The 27,363-nt window shown below is 46.0% G+C and overlaps 1 protein-coding gene across 2 annotated transcripts in view; it reads left to right on the forward strand.

The window, feature by feature from the left end:
• Positions 1–27,363, forward strand: part of LOC139763604 (glycine receptor subunit alpha-3-like) — a 221,190-nt gene that overhangs the window by 71,951 nt on the left and 121,876 nt on the right. For both annotated transcript variants that reach the window (XM_071689813.1, XM_071689814.1), the window contains exon 4: positions 5,288–5,511. In XM_071689813.1, the coding sequence (XP_071545914.1) occupies positions 5,288–5,511 (224 nt within the window). The remainder of the gene's footprint in view (positions 1–5,287; positions 5,512–27,363) is intronic.

Consider the following 27,363-nt stretch of genomic DNA (forward strand, 5'->3'; position numbering starts at 1 on the left):
CGGAAACCGGCTTAGGCGGGAACATACCGGAAAGTACAGTGTCTTTATCGGCAGAATAAGTCTTTGGCCGCTGGACTGGTCCTAAAAGGCGACTGGGAGGCCCCGCCAACTTCGGTTGGGCCGGGAAGCCTCTACCCCTTTTGGTGAGCCCTCTTCTCTCACCCATCTGAGCCGGATGAGCGTGTCATTACCTATTGTGACTCAGAACATGGACAACTAGCAGGGGTTATTACCGTAGGTGAGGTAGCACACCGCCTCAAAGCCACGAAGACGTCTGCCCCTGGTCCTGACGGAATACCGACTCGTTTGTTGAGGTCCATTCTCCCAAGAATTCTCTGTAAAACATCGCACGCTTCTTAATCCTAAGGTACCGAACGCAACAGAACCCAAGAACTACAAGCCTATCACGATCTCTTGTGGCTGTAGTCCGACTGCTCCATAAGATCTTGAGCAGCCGCATCTTGAGCCTCGTCCAGATCGATGGAGCTCAAAAGGCATTCGTCCTTATGGACGAATGCCTTGAGAACCTCACGATCCTGGACGCGATCATCGGTCGTGCGCGGGCACACGCCCACGGTGTGCACCTGGTGTTCCTCGACATGGCCAAAGCATTCGATAGTGTTAATCATGGCACTATCGAGCGGGCCATGTCGCGGAAGGGCATTCCTGCCCTCGTAAGGGTATATATTATGTCCACGTACGACCGAGCCTTTACTCATATTGAAGGCAGCGGCGAGATGTTCAAAAGGATTAATATGACTAGTGGGGTCTAACAGGGTGATCCGCTATCACCAATCCTTTTCAACCTTGTAATAGACGACGAAGCTGCAAGGGTTAAGGAATCAGGTGTAGGAATTGGGTTCGGAGACCAAAAGGTGTCAGCACTGGCATTTGCCGACGATCTGGTTTTGGTGACGAAGACGTGAGGCATTTTTCATTTTCTTTAACCAAACAATAAATGAAACATTGTCGTACCAACAACACATCAAGCTACCCACAACAGAACTTTCCAGTGGTGCAATAGTACTATGTATTCCTTTGTAACTGCTGATTTGTCACTTATGTACTCCTACACTTTATTTTTCCCGACTGGCCTCCAACAGGCAGTTAACATTATGGCAGAGACACTTGCGGGGATGGTGGACTTCGGGTAAATCCGGGAAAGTGTCGTTCCCTCAGCATGGAGGTCGACGGCAAGCGCAAGATTTGGTACGTCAACAAAAGTAGGACGTTCCAAGTCTTGGGCAGCGCTATCAGCTCCATGAACGCTGAGGACGACTAAAAGTACCTCGGTATTCTCGTCGGCGCAGGAGGAATGCGTAAATACTACGGTGCCCTGCTAGAAGAGGGGCTCCGTAACATCACCAGAGCGCCTCCAAAACCTCAACAGCGGATTGCGTTGCTCGTGGGACACCTAGTGCCAAAGCTCATGATTCGCTTGGTGCTGAGGGAAGTGTATAAGACACAGTTAGCGCGCATGGACAGACAAGTGAGGGTCGCGGTTCGCCGCTGGCTCCGTGTAGCCCATACGTGCCTTGTGCTTACTTCCACTCGGCGGCAGGAGATGGTGGGCTTGGTATACCGGACTTTATCTCAACCGTCAGACTATATAAACAAGCCAGGGTCGAGAAATTACTCACCTTGACCGACCCGGTGATTCAGGCGGCTGTCCGGGAGTCTGCAGTGTTGAGCGAGCCGCAGCGCTGGACTGGACCCACGTACATTGTTGGTCGGCAGGCGAGTAATAAACTCGAACGCCATCACGTACGGAGGGCCAATCGGATTAGCGCCGTCGACGGTGAGGGTCTCGCTCCATGTACTACCGTGCCTCAGGTTAGTGGATGGGTTAATAGTGGGAACCGCTTCCTGTCCAGGTCTGATTATGTGAAAGGCCGTCCAAGTGAGGATTGGCGTTTTACCTACCCCCGCCAGGGCTTCCAGAGGCCGGCGCGAGATCAACAGCCTCTGTGACACACGTCATAAGCCCGGTGCCGTCGGGCGTATCGCTCAGATGTGCCCACGTACCCATGGTGGGAGGGTAAAGAGGCACGACAACATCAGTGTCTATTTGGCCGGATGATTGAGAGAGACGGGGTACGAAGTGTCTTGTGAACCTCGCATTCCCATTGTGGGGTCCTTTGGGAAGCCGGACATCGTGGCTTCCAAAGGCACAAAGGCTTTTATCATCGAGATTTCACCGGGAAAGGCACCGTGCACGTAACATCTGCCACATTAAATTGGCATGGCGCATTGTGCCAAGAAAGTGCGATGCTCTCAAGAGGGTTAAGGGCTTACTTACCGGGTCCTCGAGATGTGCTCAGTACAAGCCCTAACCTGGACCCACTCCCTTCACAGGATGTGATCCAAGAGCACAGGTTAACAATCGGGTCTGCCTTGTAAATCTGGTGTCGGCCCTCGGGCTGGTGAGGATGTGGCGAGCGGGATTAGGCTGTTCTCCCGAAGCTCCAAGGGCAGGTACCAGTTCCTGAGGGCGGGTTGTCGTAGCGAGAGGTGGGCGCCTTGGCAGGGTCGTCTGCTGCTTCCGTAGCTCAGGCCGCTCTGGAAGGTGAGCGGTGCTGGAGCGTCTTCTGTGTGTCAGTTAGTAAGGTGAGGTGAGGTATCGAACCATCGTCTAACTGTCGCCTCTCAACTTACTTCTATCCATGTTATCAGCAATCTGATGTACCATCTTCCTCTTGGTGTGTCCCTACCTTCCTTCCTTCAGTTAACAACTTCTTTCACTATCAACATGTAGCATAGGTCACCTACTGACAACCCTCATTAGATCGAGAGATGCACAGTAGTTTGTGATTAGCCTTTCCACCACGTCCCGTTACTAACCTGGGAATTGATGTAGAGAATCGTGTGACGTGACCTTTCTTGGTCGTATGACGTGACCTTTCTTGGTCGTGTGTGACGTGATCTTTCATATGGTCGTGTGTGACGTGACCTTTTGTGGTCGTATGTGACGTGACCTTTCATATGGTCGAGTGTAACGTGACCTTTCGTGGTCGTGTGTGACATGAAGTTTCATATGGTAGCGTGATGTGACCTTTCGTGGACGTGTGTCGTGACATTTCGTGGTCATGCGTGACGTGACCTTTCGTGGTTGTGACGTGACCTTTCATATGTTCGAGTGTGACGTGACCTTTCGTGGTCGTGTGTGACGTGATCTTTCATATGGTCGTGTGTGACGTGACCTTTTGTGGTCGTATGTGACGTGATCTTTCATATGGTCGTGTGTGACGTGACCTTTCGTGGTCGTGTGTGACGTGATCTTTCATATGGTCATGTGTGACGTGACCTTTTGTAGTCGTATGTGACGTGACCTTTCATATGGTCGTGTGTTACGTGACCTTTCATATGGTGGTGTGTGACGTGACCTTTCATATGGTCGTGTGTGACGTGACCTTTCATATGGTCGTATGTGACGTGACCTTTTATATGGTTGTGTGTGACTTGACCTTTAGTCGTCGTGCGTGACATGACCTTTCATATGGTCGTGTGTGACGTGACCTTTTAAATGGTCGTGTGTGACGTGATCTTTCGTGGTCGTGTGACGAGACCTTTCGTGGTCGTGTGTGACGTGACCTTCACATGGTCGTGTGTGACCTTTCGTGGTTGTGCGTGACGTGACCTTTCATATGGTCGTGTGTGACGTGACCCTTTACATGGTCGTGTGACCTTTCGTAGTCGTGTGTGACGTGACATTTCTTGGTCATGCGTGACGTGACCTTTCATATGGTACTGTGTGACGTGACCTTTCATATGGTCTTGTGAGACGTGACCTTTCGTATGGTCGTGTGTGACGTGACCTTTCATATGGTCGCGTGTGACGTGACCTTTCGTAGTCGTGTGTGACGTGACCTTTCGTAGTCGTGTGTGACGTGACCTTTCATGCTTGTATGTGACGTGACCTTTCGTAGTCGTGTGTGACGTGACCTTTTGTCGTCGTGTGTGACGTGACCTTTCGTGGTCGTGCGTGACGTGAACTTTCATATGGTAGTGTGTGACGTGACCTTTTATATGGTACTGTGTGACGTGACCTTTCATGTGCTCTTGTGTGACATGACCTTTCATATGGTCGTGTGTGACGTGACATTTCATATGGTCATCTGTGACGTGACCTTTCGTGGTTGTGTGTGACGTGACCTTTCGTGGTCGTGTGTGACGTGACCTTTGATATGGTCGTGTGTGACGTGACCTTTCATATGATCGTGTGTGACGTGACCTTTCGTAGTCGTATGTGACGTGACCTTTCGTGGTCGTGTGTGACGTGACCTTTCATCTGGTCGTGTGTGACGTGACCTTTCATATGGTCGTGTGTGACGTGACCTTTCGTGGTCGTGCGTGACATGACCTTTCATATGGTCGTGTGTGACGTGACCTTTCATCTGGTCGTGTGTGACGTGACCGTTCGTGGTCGTGTGTGACGTGACCTTTCGCGATCGTGTGTGACGTGACCTTTCATCTGGTCGTGTGTGACGTGACCTTTCGTGGTCGTGTATGACGTGACCTTTCATCTGGTCGTGTATGACGTGACCTTTCATATGGTCGTCTGTGACGTGACCTTTCATCTGGTCGTGTGTGACGCGACCTTTCATATGGTCGTGTGTGACGTGACCTTTCATATGGTCCTTACGGGCGAGTGAATGCCCTGATCAAGTCCATTTCATGAAGGTTGTCATGTACCTTAGCCAAAGTCAGGCAGGTGGACCAATCCCTCAGAGAGGATGAACAGCTGGGTTAACTGTGGGCTAAGTTTCACGACCCAGCATCAAATCCTTCCTCCAACACTCAAGAAAAGTTGAGATATCTTAACATGTATTGGACACATGGAATACATGACAATCATTTACCACTGGGCGTCCAGGATTCGAACCCAGCCCTACCGTATGACAGGCCAATACGCTAACCATTGGACTATGTGACGGTAGCTTTCTATAACAGACCAACCATGTGATCCATGTGATCCATGTGATCCTCCGCCACATCACTGGTTTAATGTTAGCTGCGACTCTCGCACACGCGGACGATCTTGACCTCGCACATAGGAATCTTTTGTCCCCTCGTGGTGCAGTGGTCAGCGCTGGCCTGCTACATGGAAGGCCTTGGTTCGTATTTTTGTACATATAGATAATTACCTCCCCCCCCCCACCTTACCTGATGGCCTGGATCAACACCGACAGTAACATTAGTTGTATGGAATATGGTGGACACAAATGACTGTCATCGGACGTCTTATGTCGACCTGGTCTGTCTGTCTCTCCCTCACTCACTACTGCAGGACTACACTGTGGACCTGTACCTCCGTCAGCGGTGGCTGGAGCTGCGCTTCCTCAACAACTCCCTGACGCGTCCGCTGGACCTGAACGACCCCATCCTGGTCAAGATGCTCTGGAAGCCCGAGGTCTACTTCCCCAACGCCAAGGACTCCGACTTCCAGTACGTCACCTTGCCCAACGTCATGCTCAGGATCCACCCAGACGGCAACATCCTCTACATCCTCAGGTACGTCAAGGGTCGTCCACATCCTCAGGTACGTCAGGGGTCGTCCACATCCTCAGGTACGTCAGAGGTCGTCCACATCCTCAGGTACGTCAGGGGTCGTCCACATCCCAGGTACGTCAGGGGTCGTCCACATCCTCAGGTACGTCAGGGGTCGTCCACATCCTCAGGTACGTCAGGGGTCGTCCACATCCTCAGGTACGTCAAGGGTCGTCCACATCCTCAGGTACGTCAGGGGTCGTCCACATCCTCAGGTACGTCAGGGGTCGTCCACATCCCAGGTACGTCAGGGGTCGTCCACATCCCAGGTACGTCAGGGGTCGTCCACATCCTCAGGTACGTCAGGGGTCGTCCACATCCCAGGTACGTCAGGGGTCGTCCACATCCCAGGTACGTCAGGGGTCGTCCACATCTTCAGGTACGTCAGGGGTCGTCCACATCCTCAGGTACGTCAGGGGTCGTCCACATCCTCAGGTACGTCAGGGGTCGTCCACATCCTCAGGTACGTCAGGGGTCGTCCACATCCTCAGGTACGTCAGGGGTCGTCCACATCTTCAGGTACGTCAGGGGTCGTCCACATCCTCAGGTACGTCAGGGGTCGTCCACATCCTCAGGTACGTCAGGGGTCGTCCACATCCTCAGGTACGTCAGGGGTCGTCCACACCCCCAGGTACGTCAGGGGTCGTCCACATCCTCAGGTACGTCAGGGGTCGTCCACATCCTCAGGTACGTCAGGGGTCGTCCACATCCTCAGGTACGTCAGGGGTCGTCCACATCCTCAGGTACGTCAGGGGTCGTCTACATCCTCAGGTACGTCAGGGGTCGTCCACATCCTCAGGTACGTCAGGGGTCGTCCACATCCTCAGGTACGTCAGGGGTCGTCCACATCCTCAGGTACGTCAGAGGTCGTCCACATCCTCAGGTACGTCAGGGGTCGTCCACATCCTCAGGTACGTCAGGGGTCGTCCACATCCTCAGGTACGTCAGAGGTCGTCCACATCCTCAGGTACGTCAGAGGTCGTCCACATCCTCAGGTACGTCAGAGGTCGTCCACATCTTCAGGTACGTCAGGGGTCGTCCACATCCTCAGGTACGTCAGGGGTCGTCCACATCCTCAGGTACGTCAGGGGTCGTCCACATCCTCAGGTACGTCAGGGGTCGTCCACATCCCAGGTTCGTCAGGGGTCGTCCACATCCTCAGGTACGTCAGGGGTCGTCCACATCCTCAGGTACGTCAGGTGTCGTCCACATCCTCAGGTACGTCAGGGGTCGTCCACATCCTCAGGTACGTCAGGGGTCGTCCACATCCTCAGGTACGTCAGGGGTCGTCCACATCCTCAGGTACGTCAGGTGTCCTCTACATCCTCAGGTACGTCAGGGGTCGTCCACACCCTCAGGTACGTCATGGGTCGTTCACATCCTCAGGTTCGTCAGGGGTCGTCCACATCCTCAGGTACGTCAGGGGTCGTCCACATCCTCAGGTACGTCAAGGGTCGTCTACATCCTCAGGTACGTCAGGGGTCGTCCACATCCTTAGGTACGCCAGGGGTCGTCCACATCCTCAGGTTCGTCAGGGGTCGTCCACATCCTCAGGTTCGTCAGGGGTCGTCCACACCCTCAAGCACGTCATGGTCGTCCATTTTCGAAGGCACGTCAGAGGTCGTCCATATCCTCAGGTGTACGAACGTCATGGGTCGTCCATATCCTCAGGTACGTCAGAGGTCGTCCACATCCTCAGGTACGTCATGGGTCGTTCACATCCTCAGGTACGTCATGGGTCGTCCACATCTTCAGGTACGTCAGGGGTCGTCCACATCCTCAGGTACGTCATGGGTCGTCCACATCCTCAGGTACGTCATGGGTCGTCCACATCCTCAGGTACGTCAGGGGTCGTCCACATCCTCAGGTACGTCAGGGGTCGTCCACATCCTCAGGTACGTCAGGGGTCGTCCTCATCCTCAGGTACGTCAGGGGTCGTCCACATCCTCAGGTACGTCAGGGGTCGTCCACATCCTCAGGTACGTCAGGGGTCGTCCACATCCTCAGGTACGTCAGGGGTCGTCCTCATCCTCAGGTACGTCAGGGGTCGTCCACATCCTCAGGTACGTCAGGGGTCGTCCTCATCCTCAGGTACGTCAGGGGTCGTCCACATCCTCAGGTTCGTCAGGGGTCGTCAACATCCTCAGGTACGTCAGGGGTCGTCCTCATCCTCAGGTACGTCAGGGGTCGTCCACACCCTCAGGTACGTCAGGGGTCGTCCACATCCTCAGGTTCGTCAGAGGTCGTCCACATCCTCAGATACGTCAGGGGTCGTCCACATCCTCAGGTACGTCAGGGGTCGTCCACATCCTCAGGTACGTCAGAGGTCGTCCACATCCTCAGGTACGTCAGAGGTCGTCCACATCCTCAGGTACGTCAGGGGTCGTCCACATCCTCAGGTACGTCAGGGGTCGTCCACATCCTCAGGTACGTCAGGGGTCGTCCACATCCTCAGGTACGTCAGAGGTCGTCCACATCCTCAGGTACGTCAGGGGTCGTCCACATCCTCAGGTACGTCAGGGGTCGTCCACATCCTCAGGTACGTCAGGGGTCGTCCACATCCTCAGGTACGTCAGGGGTCGTCCACATCCTCAGGTACGTCAGAGGTCGTCCACATCCTCAGGTACGTCAGGGGTCGTCCACATCCTCAGGTACGTCAGAGGTCGTCCACATCCTCAGGTACGTCAGAGGTCGTCCACATCCTCAGGTACGTCAGGGGTCGTCCACATCCTCAGGTACGTCAGAGGTCGTCCACATCCTCAGGTACGTCAGAGGTCGTCCACATCCTCAGGTACGTCAGGGGTCGTCCACATCCTCAGGTACGTCAGGGGTCGTCCACATCCTCAGGTACGTCAGGGGTCGTCCACATCCTCAGGTACGTCAGAGGTCGTCCACTTCCGAAGGTACGTCAGAGGTCGTCCACATCCTCAGGTACGTTAGAGGTCGTCCACATCCTCAGGTACGTCAGGGGTCGTCCACATCCTCAGGTACGTCAGGGGTCGTCCACTTCCGAAGGTACGTCAGAGGTCGTCCACATCCTCAGGTACGTCAGAGGTCGTCCACATCCTCAGGTACGTCAGGGGTCGTCCACATCCTCAGGTACGTCAGGGGTCGTCCACATCCTCAGGTACGTCAGAGGTCGTCCACTTCCGAAGGTACGTCAGAGGTCGTCCACATCCTCAGGTACGTCAGAGGTCGTCCACATCCTCAGGTACGTACGTTATCTCACGTCATCATCACGTAGCCATAACACAAGCAGCCCGCTGTGTTATTTGCACCTTCTAGGGTGTGGGTTAAGAGGACACAGACGTGTGTTGTCTTGTGGCACTATGTCTGTGCTGAACACCATCTGTCCAGCACCTCTCCCAATATCTTACTTCTTCCTGAGACACAGTGTAATGATGTTCTCACTAGTCCCGTTTTCATAGCTAACCTAACCTTCACTCATGATTCCAGTTCAAAGTTGGTGTTTGTGCTTATTCCGACATCAACACACTTGATGCACGCCTCAACGACCTTGAGTCGCCAAACTTCGATGTTATGTGGCTTGAAGTACGTCTCCCGAGATACAACACTTTTTCTCTGTTTCGCCTATTGCTCTCCTAATTCTACAAATTTTATATCCTTCAAATATCTAACCTCCTGCAATGAGACTGAGACATCCTCTCACCCACTAGCAGAGATCCTATACCTCGGAAATTTCAACATTCTCCATAGGGAATGATTGAATCCAGGCGGATGATGGAGGGATCGAAGCCATTCCATCATCAATGATTTAGAGCTAATTATCTCCCATCCTACCCACATTCCTGACCGCTGTGATCCCTCTCTTAATATTCTGGATTTGTTTTTCACCTCTAGTCCATCCCGCTGGAAATACACCTTTCCCTCAGTTGGTTCATCTGATCACACTCTCATCAATGTATCTATTCTCACGGCACCTTCCCCTCCAGCAGCTCTTTCTAAGTGTAAAGACTGGCACCTGAACAAAGCTGACTGGAACAACTTACGTAACGTCTCTGGATTTTCCTGGGGTAAACTACTGTCTCTTCTGTGCTGATGCATTTGTCTCCGCTAAACGCATAACAGAAGTTATTCTTGCGGGAAACGAAGCTTTTATCACCTCTTCCTCCAAGACGATCTCTTCATTCAATCCACGGCTCAACCATTTATTTTCTGAGGCCATTCAGACACGAGATCAAGAACACCAGGCTTGAATTCTCTCTTTCCTCTGGCTCCAATTCACCTTTTATCACTGCCCGTATTGGCTGAAATTACGTTATCTGTGAGGCGGAGCGTTCTGTTATTCAAGGAAAGTACGATAACCTCTCCTCGTCATCCATTGATAGATCTCTCTGGTCTTTAGCTAAATGCATCTTCAATAACTTCTGTCCTTCTACCTTTCCTTCACTTTTCCGTTCTGACCGTATTAGAGCCGTCTCTGCCGTAGACAAAACAACTCTCTTTGGTTCCCGTTTCTCCTCTAACTTCACCTTGGAGGACTCTAACATTCCTTCACCACCTGATGCTCCTCTTACTAATCCTATGCCTCTTCCTGTAAACTCTTATCTTACTGTTCCAAGGGCGCTTCTTTCTCTGGACACAAGCAAGGCTTATGGTCCTGATGGCATCCATCCCCGTGTACAGAAAGAGTGAACCTTTGAACTTGCACCTGTGCTTGCTCGTCTGTTCTGTTTCTGCTTAGAGACCAAAACTTTTCCATCTTCTTGGAAACATGCATTGATACATCCCGTCCCTATGAAGGGTGACCGTTCTGGTCCCTCTGATTATCGTCCTATTGCTTTGACATCTACCATTTCTAAAGTTTTTGAATCACACCTCAATTCCCATTATTCTTAAACACCTCGAAAATCACAGTATTTTTTCTGATCACGAGTATGGGTTGCGTAAGGCGAGATCCACTGGTGATATTCTTTCCTATCTTACTACTGTCTGGTCATTATCCCTGAAAGATTCTGAGGAGTCATGTGTGGTTGCCCTTGACATATCCAAAGCTTAAGACAGAGTGTGGTATCAGGGTCTCATCTTTAACCTCTCTTCTTTTGTCTTCCGTGCCTCACTTTGCTTCTGCCGGTCTGTCTCTACGGTTGTTAGTAGATCAGCCTCCTTCTCCTTTCTCCATCAACAGCTGTGAGATCCTAGTCTCCAAATCTTTCCACATTGTCCCATATGAAATTGGTTACAGTCTTTACATAGGACTTGATAAACAACACCTGTATTACTTAATGGGCTATTTTTAATGAGGGCTTTCTTGATGGTGTTGTCCTTGTACATTAAGTTTTTTGAGAATGTAAACACATTGGAGAAAATTCTCATGGAAGAGAAGAACAAGGGTTCTTTGGTAACCTTTTACGTTCTGGCTTATTATTTTGGCCACTATAGAAACGTTTCCTTGCTGTATTCTGAATCTGGTTGATTCTATTCATTGGATATCTTAGTTTCTGTCCAATGTATTGAATCATTTTCAGTTCATCATCTAAAAATTCAGGATCTTAGATCCTATATGCTCTCAGGTATATAGATATGAAAACCGATATTTTTACATTTATATGATTTGAATAATAGTGGACATAAGACAGTATCTTAGTAGGTTTTCTGTCATCCTTAGTTTTCAAGATACCTTTATCTCTGATGATCTCTACTTCCAAAAAGGGTAACGTATTATTCATTTCGATTTCATGAGTAAACTTTACGGAGGAAGCTAACGAGTTAAACTCATGCAGAAATTCCTTAATGGGTAGATTGTTAGGCCAAAATCAAAGTAAGTCGTCTACATCTCGGAGCCAAACTATGTTTTGTTCCTTTATAATGTTTAGCAAATGGCTTTCAAAATACTCCATGTAAAAATTTGCCAACACAGTGAAGAAACGTTAAGGGGGACCTCACATGAGGTCAGGAGAAACATTAAGGGGCTCCTCACATGAGGTCAGGAGAAACGTTAAGGGGGACTTCACATGAGGTCAGGAGAAACATTAAGGGGCACCTCACATGAGGCCATGAGAAACGTTAAGGGGCACCTCACATGAGGTCAGGAGAAACGTTAAGGGGGACCTCACATGAGGTCAGGAGAAACATTAAGGGGCACCTCACATGAGGTCAGGAGAAACATTAAGGGGGACCTCACTTGAGGTCAGGAGAAACGTTAAGGGGCACCTCACATGAGGTCAGGAGAAACATTAAGGGACACCTCACATGAGGTCAGGAGAAACATTAAGGGGAACGTCACATGAGGTCAGGAGAAACATTAAGGGGGACCTCACATGAGGTCAGGAGAAACATTAAGGGGGACCTCACATGAGGTCAGGAGAAACATTAAGGGGAACGTCACATGAGGTCAGGAGAAACATTAAGGGGGACCTCACATGAGGTCAGGAGAAACATTAAGGGGGACCTCACATGAGGTCAGGAGAAACATTAAGGGGAACGTCACATGAGGTCAGGAGAAACGTTAAGGGACACCTCACATGTGGTCAGGAGAAACGTTAAGGGGGACCTCACATGAGGTCAGGAGAAACGTTAAGGGACACCTCACATGAGGTCAGGAGAAACATTAAGGGGCACCTCACATGAGGTCAGGAGAAACATTAAGGGGGACCTCACATGAGGTCAGGAGAAACATTAAGGGGAACGTCACATGAGGTCAGGAGAAACGTTAAGGGACACCTCACATGTGGTCAGGAGAAACGTTAAGGGGGACCTCACATGAGGTCAGGAGAAACGTTAAGGGACACCTCACATGAGGTCAGGAGAAACATTAAGGGGCACCTCACATGAGGTCAGGAGAAACATTAAGGGGGACCTCACATGAGGTCAGGAGAAACATTAAGGGGAACGTCACATGAGGTCAGGAGAAACGTTAAGGGACACCTCACATGAGGTCAGGAGAAACGTTAAGGGGGACCTCACATGAGGTCAGGAGAAACATTAAGGGGGACCTCACATGGGGTCAGGAGAAACGTTAAGGGGCTCCTCACATGAGGTCAGGAGAAACGTTAAGGGGGACCTCACATGAGGTCAGGAGAAACGTTAAGGGACACCTCACATGAGGTCAGGAGAAACGTTAAGGGGCACCTCACATGAGGTCAGGAGAAACATTAAGGGGAGCGTCACATGAGGTCAGGAGAAACATTAAGGGGCACCTCACATGAGGTCAGGAGAAACATTAAGGGGGACCTCACATGGGGTCAGGAGAAACGTTAAGGGGCTCCTCACATGAGGTCAGGAGAAACGTTAAGGGGGACCTCACATGAGGTCAGGAGAAACATTAAGGGGGACCTCACATGGGGTCAGGAGAAACGTTAAGGGACACCTCACATGAGGTCAGGAGAAACGTTAAGGGGGACCTCACATGAGGTCAGGAGAAACGTTAAGGGACACCTCACATGAGGTCAGGAGAAACATTAAGGGGCACCTCACATGAGGTCAGGAGAAACATTAAGGGGGACCTCACATGAGGTCAGGAGAAACATTAAGGGGAACGTCACATGAGGTCAGGAGAAACGTTAAGGGACACCTCACATGAGGTCAGGAGAAACGTTAAGTGGGACCTCACATGAGGTCAGGAGAAACATTAAGGGGGACCTCACATGAGGTCAGGAGAAACATTAAGGGGCACCTCACATGAGGTCAGGAGAAACATTAAGGGGGACCTCACATGAGGTCAGGAGAAACGTTAAGGGGCACCTCACATGAGGTCAGGAGAAACATTAAGGGGGACCTCACATGAGGTCAGGAGAAACATTAAGGGACACCTCACATGAGGTCAGGAGAAACATTAAGGGGCACCTCACATGAGGTCAGGAGAAACATTAAGGGGGACCTCACATGGGGTCAGGAGAAACGTTAAGGGGCACCTCACATGAGGTCAGGAGAAACATTAAGGGGGACCTCACATGAGGTCAGGAGAAACATTAAGGGGCACCTCACATGAGGTCAGGAGAAACATTAAGGGACACCTCACATGAGGTCAGGAGAAACGTTAAGGGGCGCCTCACATGAGGTCAGGAGAAACATTAAGGGGGACCTCACATGAGGTCAGGAGAAACATTAAGGGACACCTCACATGAGGTCAGGAGAAACGTTAAGGGGCACCTCACATGAGGTCAGGAGAAACATTAAGGGGAACGTCACATGAGGTCAGGAGAAACGTTAAGGGGCACCTCACATGAGGTCAGGAGAAACATTAAGGGACACCTCACATGGGGTCAGGAGAAACGTTAAGGGACACCTCACATGAGGTCAGGAGAAACGTTAAGGGACACCTCACATGAGGTCAGGAGAAACGTTAAGGGGAACGTCACATGAGGTCAGGAGAAACGTTAAGGGAGTACATCATATGAGGTCATTAGAAACGTTAAGGGAGTACATCATATGAGGTCATTAGAAACGTTAAGGGAGTACATCATATGAGGTCATTAGAAACGTTAAGGGGCACTCCACAAGAGGAGAAACGTAAAGTGGTACCTCATATATGGCCAGGAGAATGATTGTTGATGGTATACAGTGATGAGGATGAATGGAGACAATAAATTCTATCTACGTTCAACTTAACTGTTTATTGTGATTAACTGCAGTGGGTCTAGGGACACTTATCTCACTTCGTCACGCTAGACACGTAAATAGCGGGTGTGGCTGGCACTGGAAATGGATAAGAAAGGAGATAAAATTATTGTAAATAAGAACGAAAACTTTGGACTAATTTACTGAGGAAAAGATGAGAGAAAATCAGAGGTCATCCTGCAGTTATATAGTGCAAAGGAACGCACACTTTCAGTGAACGCATTAGGCATTCCAACAGCAGGGATTCGAACCCGTTGTTATGGGCAGCATAGCTGAGTGGTGAGTGTAGCCAGTCACCAGGCAAATGGTACGTGGTTCGAATCCTTGCTGTTGGAGGGCATTATGTGATATATATATATATATATATATATATATATATATATATATATATATATATATATATATATATATATATATATATATATATATATATATATATATATATATATATATATATATATATATATTCCTATGATATCCCTGGGGATAGGGGAGAAAGAATACTTCCCACGTATTCCCTGCGTGTCGTAGAAGGCGACTAAAAGGGAAGGGAGCGGGGGGCTGGAAATCCTCCCCTCTCGTTTTTTTTTTTTTTCTTTTTTAATTTTCCAAAAGAAGGAACAGAGAAGGGGGCCAGGTGAGGATATTCCCTCAAAGGCCCAGTCCTCTGTTCTTAACGCTACCTCGCTATCGCGGGAAATGGCGAATAGCATGAAAAAAAAAAAAATATTCCTATGAGTCCATGGGGAAAATGAAACACGAAATGTTACCAAGTGCACTTTCACATAATGATCACATCATCAGGGGAGACACAAGAGAGAAATATAACAGTCAGTTGATATAGCTTCGTCTCTTCGATGTATATCAACTGACTGTTATATTTCTCTTTTGTGTCTCCCCTGATGATGTGATTATTATACGTATATCATTGTATGTATAAAGGAAAGAGGCAGGAAGTCAAGAGAAAGGTGCAAGAGGTGAAAAAGAGGGCAAATGAGAGTTGGGTTGAGAGAGTATCATTGAATTTTAGGAAGAATAAAAAGATGTTCTGGAAGGAGGTAAATAAAGTGCGAAAGACATGGGAGCAAATGGAAACTTCAGTGAAGGGGGCTAATGGGGAGGTGATAACAAGTAGTGGTGATGTGAGAAGGAGATGGAGTGAGTATTTTGAAGGTTTGTTGAATGTGTTTGATGATTGAGTAGCAGATATAGGGTGTTTTGGTCGAGGTGGTGTGCAAAGTGAGAGGGTTAGAGAAAATGATTTGGTAAACAGAGAAGAGGTAGTAAAAGCTTTGCGGAAGATGAAAGCCGGCAAGGCAGCAGGTTTGGATAGTATTGCAGTGGAATTTATTAAAAAAGGGGATGACTGTATTATTGACTGGTTGGTAAGGTTATTCAATATATGTATGATTCATTGTGAGGTGCCTGAGGATTGGCGTAATGCTTGCATAGTGCCACCGAACAAAGGCAAAGGGGATAAGAGTGAGTGCTCAAATTACAGAGGTATAAGTTTGTTGAGTATTCCTGGTAAATTATATGGTAGGGTATTGATTGAGAGGGTGAAGGCATGTACAGAGCATCAGATTGGGGAAGAGCAGTGTGGTTTCAGAGGTGGTAGAGGATGTGTGGATCAGGTGTTTGCTTTGAAGAATGTATGTGAGAAATATTCAGAAAAACAAATGGATTTGTATGTAGCATTTATGGCTTTGGAGAAGGCATATGATAGAGTTGACAGAGATGCTCTGTGGAAGGTATTAAGATTATATGGTGTGGGAGGCAAGTAGTTAGAAGCAGTGAAAAGTTTCTATCGAGGATGTAAAGCACGTGTACATGTAGGAAGAGAGGAAAGTGATTGGTTCTCAGTGAATGTAGGTTTGCGGCAGGGGTGTGTGATGTCTCCATGGTTGTTTAATTTGTTTATGGATGGGGTTGTTGGGGAGGTGAATGCAAGAGTTTTGGAAAGAGGGGCAATTATGCAGTCTGTTCGGTGTGAGAGAGCTTGGGAAGTGAGTCAGTTGTTGTTCGCTGATGATACAGCGCTAGTGGCTGATTCATGTAAGAAACTGACTGAGTTTGGTAAAATATGTGAAAGAAGAAAGTTAAGAGTAAATGTGAATAAGAGCAAGGTTATTAGGCACAGTAGGGATGAGGATCAAGTCAATTGGGAGGTAAGTTTGAATTGAGAAAAACTGGAGGAAGTAAAGTGTTTTAGATATCTGGGAGTGGATATGGCAGCGGATGGAACCATGGAAGCGGAAGTGAATCATAGGGTGGAGGAGGGGGCGAAAATCCTGGGAGCCTTGAAGAATGTTTGGAAGTCGAGAACATTATCTCGGAAAGCAAAAATGGGTATGTTTGAAGGAATAGTGGTTCCAACAATGTTGTATGGTTGCGAGGCGTGGGCTATGGATCGAGTTGTGCGGAGGAGGGTGGATGTGCTGGAAATGATATGTTTGAGGACAATATGTGGTGTGAGGTGGTTTGATCGAGTAAGTAGTGTAAGGGTAAGAGAGATGTGTGGAAATAAAAAGAGTGTGGTTGAAAGAGCAGAAAAGGGTGTTTTGAAATGGTTTGGTCACATGGAGAGAATGAGTGAGGAGAGATTGACCAAGAGGATATATGTGTCAGAGGTGGAGGGAACGCGGAGAAGTGGGAGACCAAATTGGAGGTGGAAAGATGGAGTGAAAAAGATTTTGAGTGATCGGGGCCTGAACATGCAGGAGGGTGAAAGGCGTGCAAGGAATAGAGTGAATTGGAACGATGTTGTATACCGGAGTCGACGTGCTGTCAATGGATTGAAACAGGGCATGTGAAGCGTCTGGGGTAAACCATGGAAAGTTCTGATGGGCCTGGATGTGGAAAGGGAGATGTGGTTTCGGTGCATTAGTACATGACAGCTAGAGACTGAGTGTGAACGAATGGGGCCTTTGGTGTCTTTTCCTAGCGCTACCTCGCACACATGACGGGGGAGGGGGTTGTTATTCCATGTGTGGCGAGGTGGCGATGGGAACAAATAAAGGCAGTCAGTACGAATTATGTACATGTATATATATGTATATGTCTGTGTGTGTATATATATATATATATATATGTGTAGATTGAGATGTATAGGTAGGTATATTTGCGTGTGTGGACGTGTATGTATATACACGTGTATGTGGGCGGGTTGGGCTATTCTTTCGGTCTGTTTCCTTGCGCTACCTCGCTATCGCGGGAGATAGCGACAAAGCAAATAAATAAATAGATAAATAGATAGATAAATAAATATATATATATATATATATATATATATATATATATATATATATATATATATATATATATATATATATATATATATATCCTTCCTTCTTTTTAAAAAAAAAAGAAGGAACAGAGAAGGGGGCCAGGTGAGGATATTCCCTCAGAGGCCCAGTCCTCTGTTCTTAACGCTACCTTGCTAATGCGGGAAATGGCGAATAGTTTGAAAGAAAGAAAGATATATATATATATATATATATATATATATATATATATATATATATATATATATATATATATATATATATATATATATATATATATATATATATATATGTATATATATATATGAAAAAGTAAGAAATGATTTAGAAATCTGAAACTTTTAGCTGGAAAATGAAATGAAAAATGAATGTCACATAATGGTTCAACCTCTGGCTATGGAAAAGGAAAATGTATAATTTATTTACGCCTCTCAACCATACAACATTGTTGGAACGACTATTCCTTCAAACATACCCATTTTGGCTTTCCGAGATAATGTTCTCGACTTCCAAACATTCTTCAAGGCTCCCAGAATTTTCGCACCCTCCCCCACCCCATGATTCACTTCCGCTTCCATGGTTCCATCCGCTAGCAGATACACTCCCAGATATCTAAAACACTTTACTTCCTCCAGTTTATCTCCATTCAAACTTACCTCCCAAATGACTTGACCCTCAGCCCTACTGTACCTAATAACCTTGCTCTTATTCACATTTACTCTTAACTTTCTTCTTTCACACACCTTACCAAATTCAGTCACCAGCTTCTGCAGTTTCTTACATGAATCAGCCACCAGCGCTGTATCATCAGCGAAAAACAACTGACTCACTTCCCAAGCTCTCTCATTCACAAAAGACTGCATACTTGCCCCTCTTTCCAAAACTCTTGCATTTACCTCCCTAACAACCCCATCCATAAACAAATTAAACAACCATGGAGACATCACACACCCCTGCCACAAACCTACATTCACTGAGAACCAATCACTTTCCTCTCTTCCTACACGTACACATGCCTTACATCCTCGATAAAAACTTTTCACTGCTTCTAACAGCTTGCCTCCCACACCATATATTCTTAAAATCCTCCACAGAGCATCTCTATCAACTCTATCATATGCCTTTTCCAGATCCATAAATGCTACATACAAATCCATTTGTTTTGATAAGTATTTCTCACATACATTCTTCAAAGCAAACACCTGATCCACACATCCTGTACCACTTCTGAAACCACACTGCTCTTCCCCAATCTGATGCTCTGTACATGCCTTCACCCTCTCAATCAATACCCTCCCATATGATTTACCAGGAATACTCAACAAACTTATACCTCTGTAATTTGAGCACAAACTTTTATCACCTTTGCCTTTGTACAATGGCACTATGCAAGCATTCCGCCAATCCTCAGGCACCTCACCATGAATCATACATACATTAAATAACCTTACCAACCAGTCAACAACACAGTCACCCCCTTTTTAATAAATTCCACTGCAATACTATACAAACCTGCTGCCTTGCCGGCTTTCATCTTCTGTAAAGCTTTTACTACCTATTCTCTATTTACCAAATCATTTTCCCTAACCCTCTCACTTTGCACACCACCTCGACCAAAACACCCTATATCTGCCACTCTATCATCAAACACATTCAACAAACCTTCAAAAAACTCACTCCATCTCCTTCTCACATCACTACTACTTGTTATCATCTCCCCATTAGCCCCCTTCACTGAAGTTCCCATTTGCTCCCTTGTTTTACGCACTTTATTTACCTCCTTCCAAAACATCTTTTTATTCTCCCTAAAATTTAATGATACTCTCTCACCCCAACTCTCATTTACCCTCTTTTTCACCTCTTGCACCTTTCTCTTAACCTCCTGTCTCTTTCTTTTATACCTCTCCCACTCATTTGCATTTTTTCCCTGCAAAAATCGTCCAAATGCTTCTTTCTTCTCTTTCACTAATAATCTTACTTCTTCATCTCACCACTCACTACCTTTTCTAATCAACCCAACTCCCACGCTTCTCATGCCACAAGTATCCTTTGCGCAAGCCATCACTGCTTCCCTAAATACATCCCATTCCTCCCCCACTCCCCTTACCTCCTTTCTTCTCACCTTTTTCCATTCTGTACTCAGATTCTACTGGTACTTCCTCAGAGAATTCTCCTTCCCTTGCTCACTTACTCTCACCACTCTCTTCACCCAACATTCTCTCTTCTTTTCTGAAAACTCCCACAAATCTTCACCTTCGCCTCCACAAGATAATGATCAGACATCCCTCCAGTTGCACCTCTCAGCACATTAACATCCAAAAGTCTCTCTTTCGTGCGTCTATCAATTAACACGTAATCCAATAACGCTCTCTGGCCATCTCTCCTACTTACATACGTATACTTATGTATATCTCGCTTTTAAAACCAGGTATTCCCAATGACCAGTCCTTTTTCAGCACATAAAACTACAAGCTCTTCACCATTTCCATTTACAACACTGAACACTCCATGTATACCAATTATTCCCTCAACTGCCACATTACTCACCTTTGCATTCAAATCACCCATCACTATAACCCGGTTTTGCGCATCAAAACCACTAACACACTCATTCAGCTGCTCCCAAAACACTTGCCTCTCATGATCTTTCTTCGCATGCCCAGGTGCATATGCACCAATAATCACCCATCTCTCTCCATCAACATTCAGTTTTACCCATATTAATCTAGAATTTACTCTCTTACACTCTATCACATACTCCCACAACTCCTGATTCAGGAGTACTGCTACTCCTTCCCTTGCTCTTGTCCTCTCACTAACCCCTGACTTTACTCCCAAGACATTCCCAAACCACTCTTCCCCTTTACCCTTGAGCTTCGTTTCACTCTGAGCCAAAACATCCAGGTTCCTTTCCTCAAACATACTACCTATCTCTCCTATTTTCTCATCTTGGTTACATCCACACACATTTAGACACCCCAATCTGAGCCTCCGAGGAGGATGAGCACTCCTCGCGTGACTCCTTCTGTTTCACATTTTAGAAAGTTAAAATACAAGGAGGGGAGGGTTTCTGGCCCCCCGCTCCCGTCCCCTTATTCGCCTTCTACGACACGTGAGGAACGCGTGGGAAGTATTCTTTCTCCCCTATCACCAGGGATATATATATATATATATATATATATATATATATATATATATATATATATATATATATATATATATTGTCTGATCATTATCTTGTGGAGGCTAAGGTGAAGATTTGTATGGGTTTTCAGAAAAGAAGAGTGAATGTTGGGGTGAAGAGGGTGGTGAGAGTAAGTGAGCTTGGGAAGGAGACTTGTGTGGGGAAGTACCAGAAGAGACTGAGAACAGAATGGAAAAAGGTAAGAACAATGGAAGTAAGGGGAATGGGGAGGAATGGGATGTATTTAGGGAATTAGTGATGGATTGCGCAAAAGATGCTTGTGGCATGAGAAGAGTGGGAGGTGGGTTGATTAGAAAGGGTAGTGAGTGGTGGCATGAAGAAGTAAGATTATTAGTGAAAGAGAAGAGAGAGGCATTTGGACGATTTTTGCAGGGAAAAAATGCAATTGAGTGGGAGATGTACAAAAGAAAGAGACAGGAGGTCAAGAGAAAGGTGCAAGAGGTGAAAAAGAGGGCAAATGATAGTTGGGGTGAGAGACTATCATTAAAGTTTAGGGAGAATAAAAAGATGTTCTGAAAGGAGGTAAATAAAGTGCGTAAGACAAGGGAGCAAATGGGATCTTCAGTGAAGGGCGCAAATGGGGAGGTGATAACAAGTAGTGGTGATGTGAGAAGGAGATGGAGTGAGTATTTTGAAGGTTTGTTGAATGTGTTTGATGATAGAGTGGCAGATATAGGGTGTTTTGGTCGAGGTGGTGTGCAAAGTGAGAGGGTTAATGAAAATGATTTGGTAAACAGAAAAGAGGTAGTAAAAGCTTTGCGGAAGATGAAAGCCGGCAAGGCAGCAGGTTTGGATGGTATTGCAGTGGAATTTATTTAAAAAGGTGGTGACTGTATTATTGACTGGTTTGTAAGGTTATTTAATGTATGTATGACTCATGGTGAGGTGCCTGAGGATTGGCGGAATGCTTGCATAGTGCCATTGTACAAAGGCAAAGGGGATAAGAGTGAGTGCTCAAATTACAGATGTATAAGTTTGTTGAATATTCCTGGTAAATTATATGGGAGTGTATTGATTGAGTTGGTGAAGGCATGTACAGAGCATCATATTGGGGAAGAGCAGTGTGGTTTCAGAAGTGGTAGAGGATGTGTGGATCAGGTGTTTGCTTTGAAGAATGTATGTGAGAAATACTTAGAAAAGCAAATGGATTTGTATGTAGCATTTATGGATCTGGAGAAGGCATGTGATAGAGTTGATAGCGATGCTCTGTGGAAGGTATTAAGAATATATGGTGTGGGAGGCAAGTTGTTAGAAGCAGTGAAAAGTTTTTATGGAGGATGTAAGGCAGTTGTACGTGTAGGAAGAGAGGAAAGTGATTGGTTCTCAGTGAATGTAGGTTTGCGGCAGGGGTGTGTGAAGTCTCCATGGTTGTTTGATTTGTTTATGGATTGGGTTGTTAGGGAGGTAAATGCAAGAGTTTTGGAAAGAGGGGCAAGTATGAAGTCTGTTGTGGATGAGAGAGCTTGGAAAGTGAGTCAGTTGTTGTTCGCTGATGATACAGCGCTGGTGGCTGATTCATGTGAGAAACTGCAGAAGCTGGTGACTGAGTTTGGTAAAGTGTGTGAAAGAAGAAAGTTAAGAGTAAATGTGAATAAGAGCAAGGTTATTAGGTACAGTAGGGTTGAGGATCAAGTCAATTGGGAGGTAAGTTTTAATGGAGATAAACTGGAAGAAGTTAAGTGTTTTAGATATCTGGGAGTGGATCTGGCAGCGGATGAAACCATGGAAGCGGAAGTGGATCATAGGATGGGGGAGGGGGCGAAAATTCTGGGAGCCTTGAAGAATGTGTCGAAGTCGAGAACATTATCTCGGAAAGCAAAAATAGCTATGTTTGAAGGAATAGTGGTTCCAACAATGTTGTATGGTTGCGAGGCGTGGACTATGGATAGAGTTGTGCGCAGGAGGATGGATGTGCTGGAAATGAGATGTTTGAGGACAATGTGTGGTGTGAGGTGGTTTGATCGAGTAAGTAACGTAAGGGTAAGAGAGATGTGTGGAAATAAAAAGAGCGTGGTTGAGAGAGCAGAAGAGGGTGTTTTGAAATGGTTTGGGCACATGGAGAGAATGAGTGCGGAAAGATTGACCAAGAGGATATATGTGTCGGAGGTGGAGGGAACGAGGAGACGTGGGAGACCAAATTGGAGGTGGAAAGATGGAGTGAAAAAGATTTTGTGTGATCGGGGCCTGAACATGCAGGAGGGTGAAAGGAGGGCAAGGAATAGAATGAATTGGATCGATGTGGTATACCGGGGTTGACGTGCTGTCAGTGGATTGAATCAGGGCATGTGAAGCGTGTGGGGTAAACCATGGAAAGCTGTGTAGGTATGTATATTTGCGTGTGTGGACGTATGTATATACATGTGTATGGGGGTGTGTTGGGCCATTTCTTTCGTCTGTTTCCTTGCGCTATATATATATATATATATTTTTTTATATTTTTTTTTTTTTTTTTATACTTTGTCGCTGTCTCCCGCGTCTGCGAGGTAGCGCAAGGAAACAGACGAAAGAAATGGCCCAACCCCCCCCCCCCATACACATGTACATACACATGTCCACACACGTGTATACATACCTACACAGCTTTCCATGGTTTACCCCACACGCTTCACATGCCCTGATTCAATCCATATATATATTTTTATATATATATATATATATATATATATATATATATATATATATATATATATATATATATATATATATATATATATATATATGAGAAATCCTTAGAAAAGCAAATGGATTTCTATGTAGCATTTATGGATCTGGAGAAGGCATATGATAGAGTTGATAGAGATGCTCTGTGGAAGGTATTAAGAATATATGGTGTGGGAGGAAAGTTGTTAGAAGCAGTGAAAAGTTTTTATCGAGGATGTAAGGCATGTGTACGTGTAGGAAGAGAGGAAAGTGATTGGTTCTCAGTGAATGTAGGTTTGCGGCAGGCGTGTGTGATGTCTCCATGGTTGTTTAATTTGTTTATGGATAGGGTTGTTAGGGAGGCAAATGCAAGAGTTTTGGAAAGAGGGGCAAGTATGAAGTCTGTTGGGGATGAGAGAGCTTGGGAAGTGATTCAGTTGTTGTTCGCTGATGATACAGCGCTGGTGGCTGATTCATGTGAGAAACTGCAGAAGCTGGTGACTGAGTTTGGTAAAGTGTGTGAAAGAAGAAAGTTAAGAGTAAATGTGAATAAGAGCAAGGTTATTAAGTACAGTAGGGTTGAGGGTTAAGTGAATTGGGAGGTAGGTTTGAATGGAGAAAAACTGGAGGAAGTAAAGTGTTTTAGATATCTGGGAGTGGATCTGGCAGCGGATGGAACCATGGAAGCGGAAGTGGATCATAGGGTGGGGGAGGGGGCGAAAATACTGGGAGCCTTGAAGAATGTGTGGAAGTGGAGAACATTATCTCGGAAAGCAAAAATGGGTATGTTTGAAGGAATAGTGGTTCCAACAATGTTGTATGTTTGCGAGGCGTGGGCTATGGAAAGAGTTGTGCGCAGGGGGATGGATGTGCTGGAAATGAGATGTTTGAGGACAATGTGTGGTGTGAGGTGGTGTGATCGAGTAAGTAACGTCAGGGTAAGAGAGATGTGTGGAAATAAAAAGAGCGTGGTTGAGAGAGCTGAAGAGGGTGTTTTGAAATGGTTTGGGCACATGGAGAGAATGAGTGAGGAAAGATTGACCAAGAGGATATATGTGTCGGAGGTGGAGGGGACGAGGAGAAGTGGGAGACCAAATTGGAGGTGGAAGGATGGAGTGAAAAAGATTTTGTGTGATCGGGGCCTGAACATGCAGGAGGGTGAAAGGAGGGCAAGGAATAGAGTGAATTGGATCGATGTGGTATACCGGGGTTGACGTGCTGTCAGTGGATTGAATCAAGGCATGTGAAGCGTGTGGGGTAAACCATGGAAAGCTGTGTAGGTATGTATATTTGCGTGTGTGGACGTATGTATATATGTATGTATATATGTATGTATATGTATTGTTGACTGGTTGGTAAGGTTATTTAATGTATGTATGACTCATGGTGATAAAGTGCAGTCTGTTCGGTGTGAGAGAGCTTGGGAAGTGAGTCAGTTGTTTCCTTGCGCTACCTCGCAAACGCGGGAGACAGCGACAAAGTATAAAAAAAAAAGAAAAAAAAAATGCCTCATGGTGAGGTGCCTGAGGATTGGCGGAATGCGTGCATAGTGCCATTGTACAAAGGCAAAGGGGATAAGAGTGAATGCTCAAATTACAGAGGTATAAGTTTGTTGAGTATTCCTGGTAAATTATATGGGAGGGTATTGATTGAGAGGGTGAAGGCATGTACAGAGCATCAGATTGGGGAAGAGCAGTGTGGTTTCAGAAGTGGTAGAGATGTGTGGATCAGGTGTTTGCTTTGAAGAATGTATGTGAGAAATACTTAGAAAAGCAAATGGATTTGTATGTAGCATTTATGGATCTGGAGAAGGCATATGATAGAGTTGATAGAGATGATCTGTGGAAGGTATTAAGAATATATGGTGTGGGAGGAAAGTTGTTAGAAGCAGTGAAAAGTTTTTATCGAGGATGTAAGGCATGTGTACGTGTAGGAAGAAGTGAAAGTGATGGGTTCTCAGTGAATGTAGGTTTGCGGCAGGGGTGTGTGATGTCTCCATGGTTGTTTAATTTGTTTATGGATTGGGTTGTTAGGGAGGTAAATGCAAGAGTTTTGGAAAGAGGGGCAAGTATGCAGTCTGTTCGGTGTGAGAGAGCTTGGGAAGTGAGTCAGTTGTTTTTCACTGATGATACAGCGCTGGTGGCTGATTCATGTGAGAAACTGCAGAAGCTGGTGACTGAGTTTGGTAAAGTGTGTGAAAGAAGAAAGTTAAGAGTAAATATGAATAAGAGCAAGGTTAGGTACAATAGGGTTGAGGGTCAAGTCAATTGGGAGGTAAGTTTTAATGGAGAAAAACTGGAGGAAGTAAAGTGTTTTAGATATCTGAGAGTGGATCTGGCAGCGGATGGAACCATGGAAGCGGAAGTGAATCATAGAGTGGGGGTGGGGGCAAAAATCTTGGGAGCCTTGAAGAGTGTGTGGAAGTCGAGAACATTATCTCGGAAAGTAAAAATGGGTATGTTTGAAGGAATAGTGGTTCCAACAATGTTGTATGGTTACGAGGCGTGGGCTATGGATAGAGTAGTGCGCAGGAGGATGGATGTGCCGGAAATGAGATGTTTGAGGACAATATGTGGTGTGAGGTGGTTTGATCGAGTAAGTAATGTAAGGGTAAGAGAGATGTGTGGAAATAAGAAGAGCGTGGTTGAGAGAGCAGAAGAAGGTTTTTTGAAATGGTTTGGTCACATGGAGAGAATGAGTGAGGAGAGATTGACCAAGAGGATATATGTGTCGGAGGTGGAGGGAACGAGGAGAAGTGGGAGACCAAATTGGAGGTGGAAAGATGGAGTGAAAAGGATTTCGAGTGATCGGGGCCTAAACATGCAGGAGGGCGAAAGACGGGCAAGGAATAGAGTGAATTGGATCGATGTGGTATACCGTGGTCGACGTGCTTTCAATGGATTGAATCAGGGCATGTGAAGCGTCTGGGGTAAACCATGGAAAGTTCTGATTGGCCTGGATGTGGAAAGGGAGCTGTGGTTTCGGGAATTATTGCATGACAGCTAGAGACTGAGGGTGAACGAATGGGGCCTTTGTTGTCTTTTCCTAGCGCTACCTCGCACACATGAGGAGGGAGGGGGATGTTATTCCTTGTGTGACGAGGTGGCGATGGGAATGAATAAAGGCAGACAGTGTGAATTGTGTGCATGTGTACATATTTATATGTCTGTGTGTGTATATATATGTGTACATTGAGATGTATGGGTATGTATATTTGCGTGTGGGGACGTGTATGTATATATATGTGTATGGGGGTGAGTTGGGCCATTTCTTTCGTCTGTTTCCTTGCGCTACCTCGCAAACGCGGGAGACAGCGACAAAGCAAAATATATGATAAAAATATAATATATATACATATATATATATATATATATATATATATATATATATATATATATATATATATATATATATATATATATATATATATATATATTTATTCATTTATTTATTTATTTTTACTCATTTATTTTGCTTTGTCGCTGTCTCCCGCGTTAGCGAGGTAGCGCAAGGAAACACACGAAAGAATGGCCCAACCCAGCCACATACACATGTATATACATACACGTCCACACACGCAAATATACATACCTATACATCTCAATGTATACACACACACAATATATATATATATATATATATATATATATATATATATATATATATATATATATATATATATATATATATATATATATATATATATATATATACACACACACACACACAGACATATACATATATACACATGTACATAATTCATACTGTCTGCCTTTATTCATTCCCATCGCCAAAAGTCTATCTTTCGCGCGCCTATCAATTAACACGTAATCCAATAACGCTCTCTGGCCATCTCTCCTACTTACATACGTGATGATCTCGCTATTCAAACCAGGTATTCCCAATCACCAGTCCTTTTTCAGCACATAAATCTACAATCTCTTCACCATTTCCATTTACAACACTGAACACCCCATGTATACCAATTATTCCCTCAACTGCCACATTACTCACCTTTGCATTCAAATCATATACATATATATGAATATATATATCCCAACCCACCCACATACACATGTATATACATACACGTCCACGCACGCAAAT

This window comes from Panulirus ornatus, chromosome 47 (assembly GCF_036320965.1).
Source record: "Panulirus ornatus isolate Po-2019 chromosome 47, ASM3632096v1, whole genome shotgun sequence".
NCBI classification, from domain to species: domain Eukaryota; kingdom Metazoa; phylum Arthropoda; class Malacostraca; order Decapoda; family Palinuridae; genus Panulirus; species Panulirus ornatus.